At 38.4% G+C, this 13,908-nt stretch overlaps 1 protein-coding gene across 3 annotated transcripts; it reads left to right on the top strand.

Annotated features, from left to right (window-relative positions):
* Positions 1 to 888: 888 nt before the first annotated feature.
* LOC121240343 (nuclear pore complex protein NUP1-like) lies at positions 889 to 11,628 on the top strand. 3 transcript variants are annotated; one of them, XM_041137762.1, is made up of 10 exons: positions 889 to 1,303; positions 3,532 to 3,599; positions 5,003 to 5,115; positions 5,417 to 5,615; positions 5,762 to 6,064; positions 6,150 to 6,239; positions 6,331 to 7,062; positions 7,316 to 7,863; positions 9,498 to 9,692; positions 9,810 to 11,628. In XM_041137762.1, the coding sequence occupies exons 1-10, from the start codon at positions 997 to 999 to the stop codon at positions 11,224 to 11,226; spliced, it is 3,972 nt and encodes a 1,323-aa protein (XP_040993696.1). In that variant the 5' UTR covers positions 889 to 996; the 3' UTR covers positions 11,227 to 11,628. The 3 variants fall into 3 exon arrangements, with proteins under 3 accessions (XP_040993696.1, XP_040993695.1, XP_040993697.1); XM_041137761.1 differs by having other exon boundaries at positions 890 to 1,303; positions 9,498 to 11,628; XM_041137763.1 differs by lacking the exons at positions 889 to 1,303; positions 3,532 to 3,599; positions 5,003 to 5,115 and having other exon boundaries at positions 5,475 to 5,615; positions 5,793 to 6,064; positions 9,498 to 11,628.
* The last annotated feature ends 2,280 nt before the right edge of the window (positions 11,629 to 13,908 follow it).

Raw genomic sequence — 13,908 nt, 5'->3', positions numbered from 1 at the left:
TTTAGACTCTAATCCTACTAAGAAATTCAGTGGATACATATTCAGATTCAAATTTAGAGAATTCATATTCGAATTAGAGCCATAAGGTCCCGTTTGTATTCAAAACTCACATCAACTTATCTCATTTCATCAAATTTTTCAAATTTTCATACAAAATATAATAAACAATTCAACTTTTTCAAATTCTAAAACAATAATAATATTAAAAAATAATATTCTAACAACATTTCATTCCATTCATCTAAAATTATTTTAACTCATTTCTGAATACAAATTAGGCCTCAAACTCTAGTCCTATTAATCGACTATGGTGAATCTCTATTTGGATTCAAACTTAGAACTTAATACATATCAAATCACTTGGGAGTAATGCAATAACCATTGAACCACTATATTTAGTGTTAACATATTAAATCAATTTGTATGATTAAAGATCACAAAAATCAAAATCAAAATAATATTCTTCGTGACATTTGAAAATGTTCCCTCACAATCTCAAACAAAATTACAATTATAATGACAAGAGTAATATATATAAACTCATACTCGGTTAAAAAAAAAGGCGATTCGCAAATCAAAGTCGACATTATATTATTTATCTTATAATTTTTAATTTTATATTAATAATTTAAATAAAAGTTACTTCAAATATATAATATTAGATGTTTGAAATAAATATAAAAAATATTTTTTTATTTTTTATAAAAAAATCAACAGTTATTTTACTATATAAAAAATTATATTTACCAATGATAATAATATTATACAATTCAACATTTTTTACATTAAAAAAATTAGGATATACTCATTCCAATTTTAAAAAATAACTTTTTATATTTTCCTTTAAGAATCATTTCTCATTTTACTAACAATTTAATTTCATTTTCTCGCTCCGAACATTAAAAACCCTAATTTGCACTTTTCTCGCGCGCGCTCTCTCTCTCTCTGGGTTCTATTCCAAGACATTCCAAACCCCTAGCTTTCTCTCTCCCTAGTATGGAGACGGCGCGTCAAGGGAACCATTACGACGTCGTTTCTGAAGAGGGTTTGGGCACCGGCGGCAAGTTCCGGAAGCGGCCCTTTCGGAGGAGCACCCATACGACGCCGTATGATCGACCGGCTACGGCCCTCAGAAACCCCATCATCAGCGTCGACGCCAACAATAGCAGAAATGGGTGGCTCTCGCGGCTGGTCGATCCTGCTCAGCGGCTCATCACCTCTAGCGCTCAACGCCTATTTTCCTCCGTTTTCCGCAAGCGCCTCCTTCAGCCGCCGCCGCCTACGCCTCCACCGTCCATTTCTGGTAAGATTTCATTGTTTTTGAAAAGTTTAGCGTTATTAGTTGTAAAAAGGGAGTATTTCATTTTGGCACATTTTTCTAGGGTTTAATACGAGTGTTTGTTGCTCTCTATTTTGGATGGGTTAGTTTGCCTCCTTATTTGAATGTTAATTTAAAATTATTATTTTTCAGTTGTGATGTAGGTTTCTTTCTCTTGAGTGATACTGGTTTTAGTGTTGTGGAAGCAGCTTTTGGGACTAATTTAGGGTTTCTTCGCTCTTCGTATTTGTTAAAATTAGTTCTCTTTGTAATGATATTTCTATTCGAGATGCTATATGTTTCTTGAAATCCCTTTCTGCCTGTTATTGAATTTTTTATTCCTGCCAATCGCATATGGTAAAGCTTAGTTAATTTTGTTGTCCGAAAATCCTAGGCATTTTACGCTATATTGAACTCGAAGAAAGACAACGAGTCTTTGCGTTATAGGATATGAGAGACCTCTTCTAGGCCTGATAATCCTGGTCTATGCAGTGGTTAGGGAGGGAGGGAGATTACCTCTTACGATGCAACTGTCATGTGTTACATTGGAAATTTCAATTGTTGTCACTTTGTCTCAAAGATTCGTACAGTCTTTTTTTTCCCCATATTGATGAGTTTCATAGTATCGTTTATTTTTTCACTTTGTATTTCAGGAATTTGCTCATGAGTTAGGGCATCTTCTTGTATACTTTCTGCATGCTTGACTACGGGTTTTGCATTTTGATAAAATCTTTGATTACTTATAAAAGAAATCTTGGAAAAATATCTTCTTCTTTTTTATAATTAATAAGAATTTTATTACCAAGAATAGGCACAACCCAAGTACCCAGGAAGTATACAAAGGAAATACCTACTGCACACTAGAAAGCAGGAAACTGCGACAGAAACAGATTCAGTACATTATCATCATTCCTTACAAAGATCCTAGCCCACAAACTCAAAGTAGAAAAGAAAAAATAACGAAGATCTTCAAAAGAGTGCTCGTTGTCTTCAAAACATCTCCCATTCCTTTCCAGCCATAAATACCACATTAAACACAAAGGAATCATTCTCCATCTAGCAGCAGCACATTTCCTTGCCTTGAAACCACACCAACATGCAAGGAGTTCCACAATTTCCTTAGGCATCACCCAATAAAAACCTGACCGACCAATAACCTCATTCCACAAAGACTTTGCCACCTCACAATGTAAAAAAAGATGATTTATAGATTCACTATCCTTCTTGCACATGACACACCAATCAGCTATACACAAACCACGTTTTCTAAGGTTATCTGTGGTCAATACTTTCCCTAAGAGCAACCCACCCAACTAAAGAACGCCACCTTAGTAGGTACCTTCACCCTCCAAATGCTTTTCTAGGGGAAAACACAACCAGAATGACAATTAAGCACCTTATAAAAAGAACTGACTGAAAACCTGAAATTTCCAGCATGATCCCACAATAGCCTGTCCTCTCTTCCCTGCATCACTTTAGAGTTATAAATTCTTCCCATAAAATCTGAAACAACATTCACTTCCCAGTCATTTACGTCTCTAATAAAGTCAACATTCCATAGAATATTATTATCCGTACATTGAAGATAATCTGCCACAACAACATTTTGATCCCTTGCAATCCTGTAAAGAGATGGAAAATCTGATTTAAGAGCTGATTCCCCACACCAAATGTCATGCCAAAAGAGAATCCTCTTCCTTTCCCCCACCTTAAATTTAATATGTTTAGAAAACACCCACCAACCTTTCCTAATGCCCTTCCATAAACTCACCCCATACGCTTCTCTAACTTCATTAGAACACCAATCCCCCCATCCACTCCCATATTTAACAGCAACAACATTCTTCTAGAAAGCATCTCTCTTCATGATATCTCCAAAGCCATTCTAATTTATATTCAAAATATCACTGGAATTTCAACTATAAAGGTTCTATTTTGCCTTTGATTTATATTCAAAATAAAGTCCAAGGAGATTTTCATTCTAATTTAAAGTGGGCATTGTTGACTGTGATTTTCCTGAATCTGTTGCTTATCTTTAATTTCTGTTATCATCGTCGTGCTTTTTCTGCCAGTATTGTTGTTATATTTTAGCTCTCGTATTTTGTTATAATTTCTTATTTGCTTTTCTTAGTTGCCTAACATTTTTGTTGAACACATATGGATTTGCTTGCATTATAGTAATCTCATGTAATACAAATGTAATGTTTGGCCAGAAGCAAAGCATGAAGTAAGGGATAAGCACCGGGAATCAAGGGATCAGCACAATGATGGAGTTGTCACAGTAAGTGCAAATGCTTTTATATATCACTCATTGATTGTATCCAGTTGTCATCTGGATAATGCTATAATTCAATTTTTGCTTTTTATCTTTTTTATTTTCTACAGATAGAACTTTTGCATATTTTTAAGTTTTTAATAAGCCTCATTGCTAAAAGGTTCTAGCTAAGAAATTTGGGAAAGTCTCTTGGCGTGGTACTTGAGATTTGGGACCAAATTCTGCCTTTGTGGGCAATAGGTTCAATAGTATGCTCTCATTTTCTAACATATAAGACATCAAATCCCAACCTTATTTACAGTAAAAAAAAAATCTCATTTATTTATTTCTTTGTTTTATTTGTTACTATGGTTATGTGATTAGTTACTGAGTTCACGGTTTTGGAACAGAATGTGAGGTTGATAAAGTTGTGAAAAGTATCTCCTATTTAGTTTCCTTATAGTTCTTTTACATGCTAATGCAATTTGGTTTTAAGCTATATGCACGTCTAGTTGAAACCATTAGAGGATGTTCTACAATTTATATTAGGTTGTCTCAACCTGCTTCTTAGATGGGTAGCTTGTATTAATTAAATAGATGTGATCTTTAATAGGTAAATTATTATACTTAATGGTCAACCACCTACGTTATATGTTTATTTGACATTTCTGCAAAATAAATTTTTGAGTCAAAAGGAATATGCATACTTTCCTCTGCATTGTGGTGTGCCTAAAGAAGTTAAATGAGTTCTGATACTTGACTTTCTATTTCAAGCTTGACTTATAGCGAGACTCCACTTTGATCAATGTAGAGGTTCTGAGCGGAAAGCAAGAAACGAATTTTTCTTGTTAAGGATGAATTTTCTCAAGCAAATTATTGGCTGTGAACTTGTTTTTGGAATGTAATATCTTAGTGTCGCCTAATTAATTGAAGGGACACGGCTGAGTTTCTCTGCGTCTGGACTTGAAGGCAGGATTTTTTGAAGGTGTGCTATTGCTGCAAAATGATCTCCATTTTTTTTTATTCGAAAAGGAAAGGGAGTAATAGGTAGCATTTTTCTGTCTGGTTTTCTTTCCCATGGGGATGGGAAGAAAATAAGAACATAAATTTTGAATAATGGCATGTGTGAGGGTACCTCACAAAGGGTTTTGGTACCACTCCTATTGGATGGTAGAATTCAATTGCATTCCAAATTCTAATTGGGTACTCATTAGTCTTGGTGATTTTTTTATCACATTTCTCAATGTTGACCGGTTTCTGTAGTTCTGTTATCCATTTGCTTCCGTGGACTGTATTCTTTAAGTGGAACAATGTGTGGCCAACTAGATTTATATAGTTTAGTGTGGGTTTGTTGATTTTGCTAGAGTATTGTTATCTACCGTGTGTATCTATTTGATGTGTCTGTCATGTGTGCAAATTTGCACGTAAAGGATTCTTCTGGAGTGCAGCACGGAGTCATTGATCGAGGTGACAAGTCAACGAGTTCTGACAGAGGTGGCTTGATTGAGCTTGAAAAAATTTTAAAGCAGAAGACCTTTACCAGGTAGTCTTTGTAATATCAATATTTTAGTGAGGTCTTACTGAAAAGCTTCCTGTTTTGGAACCTTGGACGATGAATATTTCTCATCTCATGATCTATTTTACTCTATGCACTTTCTATCTAACTTTAGCATTGTGGCCTCCATTCAATAGCAGCTCTGAATCTTATGTTCCAAATTAACCATTCTGTCGTATATCCCTTTACGGATGTTTATATTCCTTTTAATCATGTAGATGCGTCATTTTTTTAATATTATTTTGTAACAACTTGTTTTGATCCTGAATGAAATTCAACTGCTCTGCAGATCTGAGATTGATCATCTGTCAGCCTTGTTGCATTCAAAAACTGTTGATATACATATTGGGGATAAAGAGAAAAAGGCTGAAGTGATTCCACGAGAGCTAGTGGTGCCTCATGACCGGAAGGAGAAATTTCCAATAGCTCAAGCTTTAGGAAATTCGATTGGGGAGCACCTCATATCAGCCCCCGTCAGTAGTTCAAGGGTGAGAAAATCAGCTCATCCTCTTTTAATGGTTTATAAATTTAAATTTCTTTTTGGGGGTTGTGCATGAGGCTTTATCTCATAAAAGTAAAGTATTTGCATATTGCACGCACTTCTTTCACATGTAGTGGCTAAAAATGTCTTCAGGTCCTTGATGAAGGTGTTGCTTCACCTGCAGAGCTTGCAAAAGCATACATGGGCAGTAGGCCTACAAATGTCTCCCCATCAATGCTTGGTATTCGCAGTCAAGCCTTTGGGGAAGATTCTACCATTATAAGCAGCCGGCCTTTTCCACCAAAATCGCCTGTTATGTCACTTGTGCCCCGATCTTCTGGTAATGTTGGGTATACTGAAAATGGTTTTACAACGCCTAGATCTCGAGGCAGATCTGCAATATATAGCATGGCTAGAACGCCATATTCCAGAGTTCACCCAGCTTCTTCCCTCAAGGTGTACATGCTTGGGAATATAACTCCTTTTTTATGTCAATGTAATTCTAGATTTCAGTTCTTATATTGTTTTCCTTATTTTCCAGGGTGTTGGGCCCATTGTTTCGTATGATGGGCCTTCATTGTCATCTACAGCTGCATGGGAGCAGGATAAACTTCATGGCTCTGGGCAAGGGGTACAAATCCCAAAGATTATCAGATGCTATGCTCTATGTTTGGTGTTCACCAACACGATCTTATCACTGAATATGTTTCTTTCCTTTGCAGGCTTTAAAACGCAGAAGTTCAGTCTTAGACAATGATGTAGGATCTGTTGGTCCTATACGTAGAATTCGTCATAAACCTAGTCTTCTATCTTCAAGAGGTTTGAGTTTGCCAGTTCCTGATAGTCCACTTTCTATTCCTGGAAATGGAGTCGGTCTTGGTGCTGCTCAACACCCTTCCTCTTTGAATCAAACACAACTTTTATTGGGAAAATATAAGGAGAACTCAGCGAAGGCATCAATAGTAAATGGAGATAACAGTGTGCCAAGTACAAGTTTTCCCCCTGTTCCATCCAAGTCCAGTGAGATGGCTTCAAAAATATTGCAGCAACTTGAAAAGTTGGCTTCACCAAAAGAGAAATCATCTGAATTCAAGGTAGTTTCTCTGAGGGACAGCACACCCACTAAATTGTCACCATCTATGTTACGTGGAAGGGCTCTTAGAAGCCTGGAGACTGTAGAATCACCAAGATTTCTGGAGAATGTACAAGATGATATAATTGACACCTCTCTGCCTGATGCTCTAGGCAGCACTTCTCAAAAGCAAAACAAAGCTGAAAATGGCCCATTGAAGCTTGTTGCTCCTTTAGAAAAATCGGTTCCAGTAGTAAAGGGCATAGATTATAGATCTTCCAACAAGGACACCTTGCCCGGTGTCAAAACTGTAGATTCTGTTGTGGACTCTGTCACCCATCCTCCACAAAAGAAACGGGCATTCCAGATGAGTGCACATGAGGTATGTTGTTTTTTGGCAAGCCTCTACTGGCCTATGTATGATCAGATATTGTTTGATAAATTCCATGGTTGAATTTTTGTTCTGCAACCTGTCAGATATGACACAAAGGCTTCTTACTTTTATCAAATTTTTGGTTTTTTTTGGGCAACAGGTACAAAATTATATTATTCCTTTAATGAACCCTCCTGAGGTTTCTGATGCATCACTTTCATGAACCATCAAATAAATTCAATGCTATGGATCTGCTTTGTAGGATTATTTGGAGCTGGATGATGACTATCCTGATGGTGCAGCACCTACTCCTTTGGTTGAGGAGAGAGAAAAGGGTGATGCTTCTGTGGCAGAGAGGAAGACCCATTATACTGAAGCAGTAACAATGGAGAAGCCTCCATCTCTATTGGGATTTAAGTCCCCTGCAAGTTCTTCGTTGAACCAAAACTATGATTTGGCGTCTTCTGTTGGACCTGTGGTTGCTGAAAAGGGCACTGGCTTTGCCTTTCCCAGCGCCACCTTTACCAGCATGGCTGCCCAACCTGCTGTGCCGGTGACAGAGTCAACCTTCACATCTGATAAATCTGCACCACCTGAGCAATTAAAGGTTGCGCCTCCCATGTTTGGCTTGGGAGGTAAAGCTGCTTTGCCCCAGGAACCAAATGCTACTCCCCCAGTTGCTAGCTTTGCATCTGTTTCTAGTGCTGACAAGGTTCCACAGTTCGTATTTGCTTCCTCATTTTCAGCTAGTGAATCTGCAGGCCTCAAATTTAGCGTTCGTCCGGATGCGAAACTTGAAAGCTCAAGCAGGTCTGCAGATTTGTTAGAACTAACCATTTGATGTTTTACTGATTTATCTCCTTTTTCTTTATGTTTTCTTGTGATGGGGTGTGTGTGGAGGGGGTGCTCAATCTGATTATGAATGCATGCCACTTTATATTCTTCTTGTTGTTTTAGATAGAAAATGACTTTCTATAGAGGAATGGACTGGTAAAAGTAGAGAAAGGGTGCTCTGAGTTTCTTAAAGATGGCAATGACTCAAGAACAGATGACATAGTTCTTACATCCATCTGAGGGGAATGGTTTGAAATCTCTCTTAATTTGTGCATCAACGACTTCTGATGTCAAGTTTTGACCCATTTTAGCAGATCACATTAGTAGTATGCCTTTTATAAGTGCCGTTGAGACCAAGACAAGTTTGCTCTCGAGGCTAGGACCAGTCGAGAATTTTACCTTAACCATGAAAATCTGTGAAAGGGTGCTATGAGTTTCTTAAAGATGACAATGACTCAAGAACAGATGACATAGTTCTTACATCCATCTGAGGGGAATGGTTTGAAATCTCTCTTAATTTGTGCATCAACAACTTCTGATGTCAAGTTTTGACCCATTTTAGCAGATCACATCAGTAGTATGCCTTTTATAAGTGCCGTTGAGACCAAGACAAGTTTGCTCTCAAGGCTAGGACCAGTCGAGAATTTTACTATAACCATGAAAATCTGTGAAAGCATGGCGATGATTCCCATTTTGTTTAAGAAAATTCTCTTGAATATCATCTGGCTGTGATACTGGAAATAGAAAACTGCCAAGTCCATGTTCAGTTCTTCTGTTTGGTAATATAAGGCTATTTTAGAACTTTGGTTTGATTTGTGCAAATACATGCAGCTGTTATAGAGTAGGGGGTGCAGGGCTTCATTAGAATTCAGCAGCACCATGGTTTGATTTAAGTCTATTTTAGAACTTTTTTTATGTTGGCTTAGGGATGTGAGACTGTTGATTTATGTTCTAAAAACTATTCTTATAGACAAGGTGGTCAATTTTCTTCTTGATAAGTACGTTTACGTATAAAAATTCTTTTTGATAAGTAGATAAGCTGGTTGATTTCCATGTGAAGTTTTGAGTTTAAAGTTAACTTAGTTTTTTTTATATACGTAATAAAGCCCCACTAAAATTTCAAAAGGGACATCTTGGTATATGGGGTTTATACAAGACAGTCACCTATCTAGAAGTAGAAAATGATACAAGAAAATAATGAAGACATGCGGAATGTCTAGATTATGGAGATTGCTTAGTTTTATAAGAGCAGTTCAGATATATCATCCTTTGGAACTTGAGGGATATGAAATGCATATTATCTACTTCAGCAGTGCCATGTCATGTTTTTGTGATTAAGTTATAATGTCCTTTGGAGCTTATGGGATACAAAATGCATTATTGACGCCCAGTTTCTCTGTCCTGTGAATATTCTCAAAGGTGCTAGGACATTTCTTGTATTTGTGAGACCATCTATGCACTTTTCTCTTTATTAATATCACTTCCCAAGTTAAAGCCTGATGTCTAAAACACGATGTTTGACTTCTTAGATTTAGATATAATAGTCTTACATTGAATAATTGATCTTCATGAATTGGAGAACTTGAATTTATTTGCATCTCCATGTGCAGCTTTCCAACTGTTGATGCAACTGATTCTGTACCCAAAGTACCTGACATGGATAAAGTTGATAATAAGAACTACTCAAATGCTGGAGTCACTTCTAGCATAGCAGAAACTGCACTTTCATCTGCTGCATCATCACCTACACCTACTGCAAGTGTTGGTGCCAACACCTCTGCCAATACTTCTATCTTAAATAATGGGTCTGTTGCCTCAAGCCCTTCCTCATTGTCTTCACCCATTGCACCTTTTGTTTCTAATAATATTTTCAGTCAACCTTCATCCAATAGCTCTGCCCTGACTGTTACTTCCACCGGTAGCAGCAGCAGCACCACAACCACCACAACCACTGCATTCACTGCCATTAACAGCAGAAGCACACTGTCTACCTCTTCTGTAGCAGCACCTTCATTTTCAACAGCACCTATATTTAAATCTGGATCTATAGTACCATCAACTTCAGCGGCACTAGTAACAGCTGCTTTTGGAATAGAATCAGAAGCAGCCAAGACCAGGCCTGAGAGAAGCTTTGGCAATCTCAACAGCTCTCCTTTTATTGGCACTTCTGCTGCAAATGCCAGTGCAGGAAGTAGCATTTTTGCATTCAATGCTACAGACACTTCAACTGCTAATAATAAGCCGAGTTCTACTGTTTTTGGCACCGGCAGTGGATCTGTGCTCAGTGCACAGGCATCCCCTGCTGGTACAGGGGCTGCATCTTTTCAATTCAGTTCATCTGTGCCATCCACCTCGTTTGGATTGGCTGGGAATACAGCTTTCTCTTCAGGCAGTTCTCTGTTTGCTGCTTCTACTCCTGCTTCTGAACTTTCCAATTCAGGTACTTCTTTTGGAGTTAACTCTTCTGCTTCCTCTTCCGAGGCCAACTCCAGTAGTGCCATAGCTGGCACCACTTCAAGCTTGTTTAGTTCCAGTTGGCAGCCTACGAAGTCTTCTATATTTAGTTCAGCATTTAACTCTAAATCGGCCTCAGCTGGTTCGACCTTCACAGCATCTACAGCTCCTGTTGCTGCGACTACATCAGCCATAACTGGATTTTCCTTCCCAGCTTCTACTGCTTCTGTTCCCACTACTGCATCGCCCCCAACTGGATTTTCTTTCATGGCATCTACAGCTTCTGTTGCTGCTTCATCACCCTCTACCGGGTTTCCTTTCACAGCATCTACAGCTGCTGCTGCTGCTGCATCTACCTCTTCCTCGACTGGGTTTGCATTTGCATCATCGACTGCATTTGCGGCATCTACACCTGCTGCTGTTACTAGTAGTGCATCTGTTGTATTTGGATCGAATACCGGCTCGTCATCTGGTCCCACTTTCTCGTTCACTTCAGCTATGGCTACTCCCTCATCACAGCCTGTCTTTGGTAACCCCAGTCCAGGCTTTCTATTTAATTCAGTTTCCTCAGGAACTAATGATCAAATGAATATGGAGGATAGCATGGCAGAGGATACTGTTCAAGCATCCACGCCTACAGCTCCAATATTTGGTCATCCTCCTGTCTCACCTCCACAATCTGGCTTTGTGTTTGGTTCAGCAACTCCATCAGCAGCAAATCCCTTCCAATTTGGAGGCCAACAGAGTTCAGCCACCCCACAGAACCTGTCTCCATTTCAGGCTACGAACAGTTTAGGAGGGAGCTTTTCAGTGGGTGCTGGTGGTGGGGACAAGTCTGGCCGGAAAATTGTCAGAGTTAGTCGTAACAAGACTCGGAAGAAGTAAATATATCGACCATTATAGACGATCGGTTTCCTTGTCAGGAGCTACCGTTGCAACTGATGCACAAATAATTATATTGGTAAGAGGTCAACAGCAAGAGACTGCTGTTTCTGTTGGTAAGCTGGATTTGATTGGGGCTGAAAAAGGTAAATGAGCCTCATTAGGTGCAAAATTTGATGATTCTCTCTGCTCATTTACAAATTTTTTGCGTTATCATGTTTGCGGTGCAGTCACAAAGGTTTCACAATTTTGTATCAGTGTAGCAAATCAGAGAATTGTGTTGTACCAATAGTTGTCTTCAACTTTCATAGAATTTGTGTTGTGTACTCTTTATTTGTAACATAAATAGAGAAGCTGAAGGGCATGAATCTGTTTAAGAGGACAGATTGCTCCCAATATGATTTTTCTCTTGGCCTGGAATATGTGATAGAAGCTATCTTTATGTGGCCTTGTTTTATTTTGTTTTTTGTTTTTTTTTTATTTGTTTTAACATGCTACCATTAATGGGTTACTCTTGAAATCTGAAGCCAACGAACCCATTTATGAGTCGTTTGGGAGAAAAACTAAGCAACAGAAGGCACTGGCTCTAGAACGTTTATTCATAAGCAACCAGAATAAGGAAAGACTATTATTAGAATATACGGCTGGGGACAAGGTATTCTTCTTGTGTGCATGAAATTGAAATTGTTCCCTAAACTCTTTCCGATGTCAAGTAATATTTTTCATTTTCCAGGGAATTCCTCACGGATTAATCAATAAATTTATGAATTCATGCTTTTACAACCAAACCTCATGCCAGTCCACATCCTGTTTTGGTGGTTAATTTGGGGAAGAGTCTTTTCCTTTTAAAGGAAATAGCATCTCTTATTGAAAAGCCTACATGAAATGAAGGAATGAGTACAAGAATGATAATCTTCCATATCAACCACATCCTCCACTAACTCAAAAGTGCTCTTAGCTAACATGTGAGCAGCCCCATTAGCAGTTCTTCTAATATGATTAACAGATTAACTGTCAAAACAAGACAGGTGTTGCTGCATGTAAAGCTCCCATTGATTCTGCCAACAGAGGATCACTGAAGCCTTCTCTCTGCATCCTCTGTAGCCATGACATTTCCCTCGTGATCTCTAACTATAATGCCAAAATCAATACTGCACCTAGACTTGTTGATAGTTGCATCCCAATTCACTTTATAGAAACCTTCTGGAGGGGGCTCCCATTTACAGACCTGTGCAAGAGATTCCTGAATCTCAGGACTATTAGTTGACTGCACTTCTTTAAAATCCACCAGTAGCTGTTTTGACTGTTGCACCACCAAAGATGGATGTAAAAAAGAGCCTTTGAAAACAAACTCATTTCTTCTCAACCATATTCTCCTTGCTATGACAACAAACTCCTCCATAGTATGCTGCTCAGCTACTACACTAAGGCCTTCAAAGAGTCCTCTAAAACTATCTACACAGTACTTTTTTGAATAAGTTTTGAGCACCGACTCCATACATCCATTGCTGAACTACACTTCCAAAGCGCATGAACAATAGACTCATCTTTCAAACAGATGGGACACATTGGAGATTCCATAATTTGTTTCTTAGACAAGTTCAGGTTTGTGGGTAGGGAGTCTAGACAGGCTCTCCACACAAAAACCTTAGTGACATTAGGCACTTTGAGCTTCCAACAGTTAGTCCATTCTTCTCTCTTAGATGCAGAATTAGAAGTTTGCCCCTTCGTAAGATCATTGAGCTCCTCCTATAAATGGTAAGCACTTTTCACTGAGAATTGGCCATTTGCAGGCACCTCCAAGTCAGCTTATCTAGTGCATTGGAAAAATTGGTTAGGACCCTTTTATAATTTCTGCTTTACTACTTGAGAAGATTTCCTTCACAAGGTCCAGCTTCTATTGTTTAAAGTCAGGATTGATCAGCTCTGCCACAGTAGCATCTTCATCAAGTACCTTAACTGCATTTTGAACCTTGTATGTTGAGGGCTTATGCAGCCATCTATCCTTCCAAATTCTAGTTCCTTGACCATTCACAATCCTCCACATAAAGCATTCTGTCACTAAATTCTTTGCTGCTACAATGCTCCTCCATATAAAAAGAAAGTCTAGACCCCAACTTGGCTTGAAGAAATGTAGTGTTAGGGAAGTACTTCAATTTTAATATATGAGTAGCCAGGGAATCAGGTTGTTGTAAGATTCTTCATCCTTGCTTGGCTGGTAAAAAATTGAAACTTTCCAAATCACGAAAACCAAACCCTCCTGCAGACTTAGCCTTCCCCGTTTGGCTCCATGAAATCCAATAGACTTTTCTCTCATTTTGTTGTTGTCCCCACCAGAAATGATGCATCACCTTATTAATCCCGTTGATCAAAGATTTAGATAGTTTGAAAACCCCATGCAATAAGTAGGAAGTGCTTGAACCACAACCTTGGAGAAGGATTTCCTTTCCTGCCTAAGAGAGGAACTTTGACTTTCAGTTGCTAATCCTACTCCTAACTCTGTCCAGAATGCTTTTAAAAGCTTAGTGCCTTGATCTACCAATGAGAGATAGCAGTCCAAGATACTTTTCATAAGATGAGGAGGATCTGACCGCTGCAATAATGATTATAGAGCCCTTTGCAGCACTGATGGTATTTGCACTAAAATGAATAGAGGTCTTCTTTTTTATTGAGCTTCTAACCTGA

Source organism: Juglans microcarpa x Juglans regia, chromosome 7S, assembly GCF_004785595.1.
Source record: "Juglans microcarpa x Juglans regia isolate MS1-56 chromosome 7S, Jm3101_v1.0, whole genome shotgun sequence".
Taxonomy (NCBI): domain Eukaryota; kingdom Viridiplantae; phylum Streptophyta; class Magnoliopsida; order Fagales; family Juglandaceae; genus Juglans; species Juglans microcarpa x Juglans regia.
Note: the sequence above shows the minus strand (reverse complement) of the source record. Positions and strands in the feature narration are given on the sequence as shown.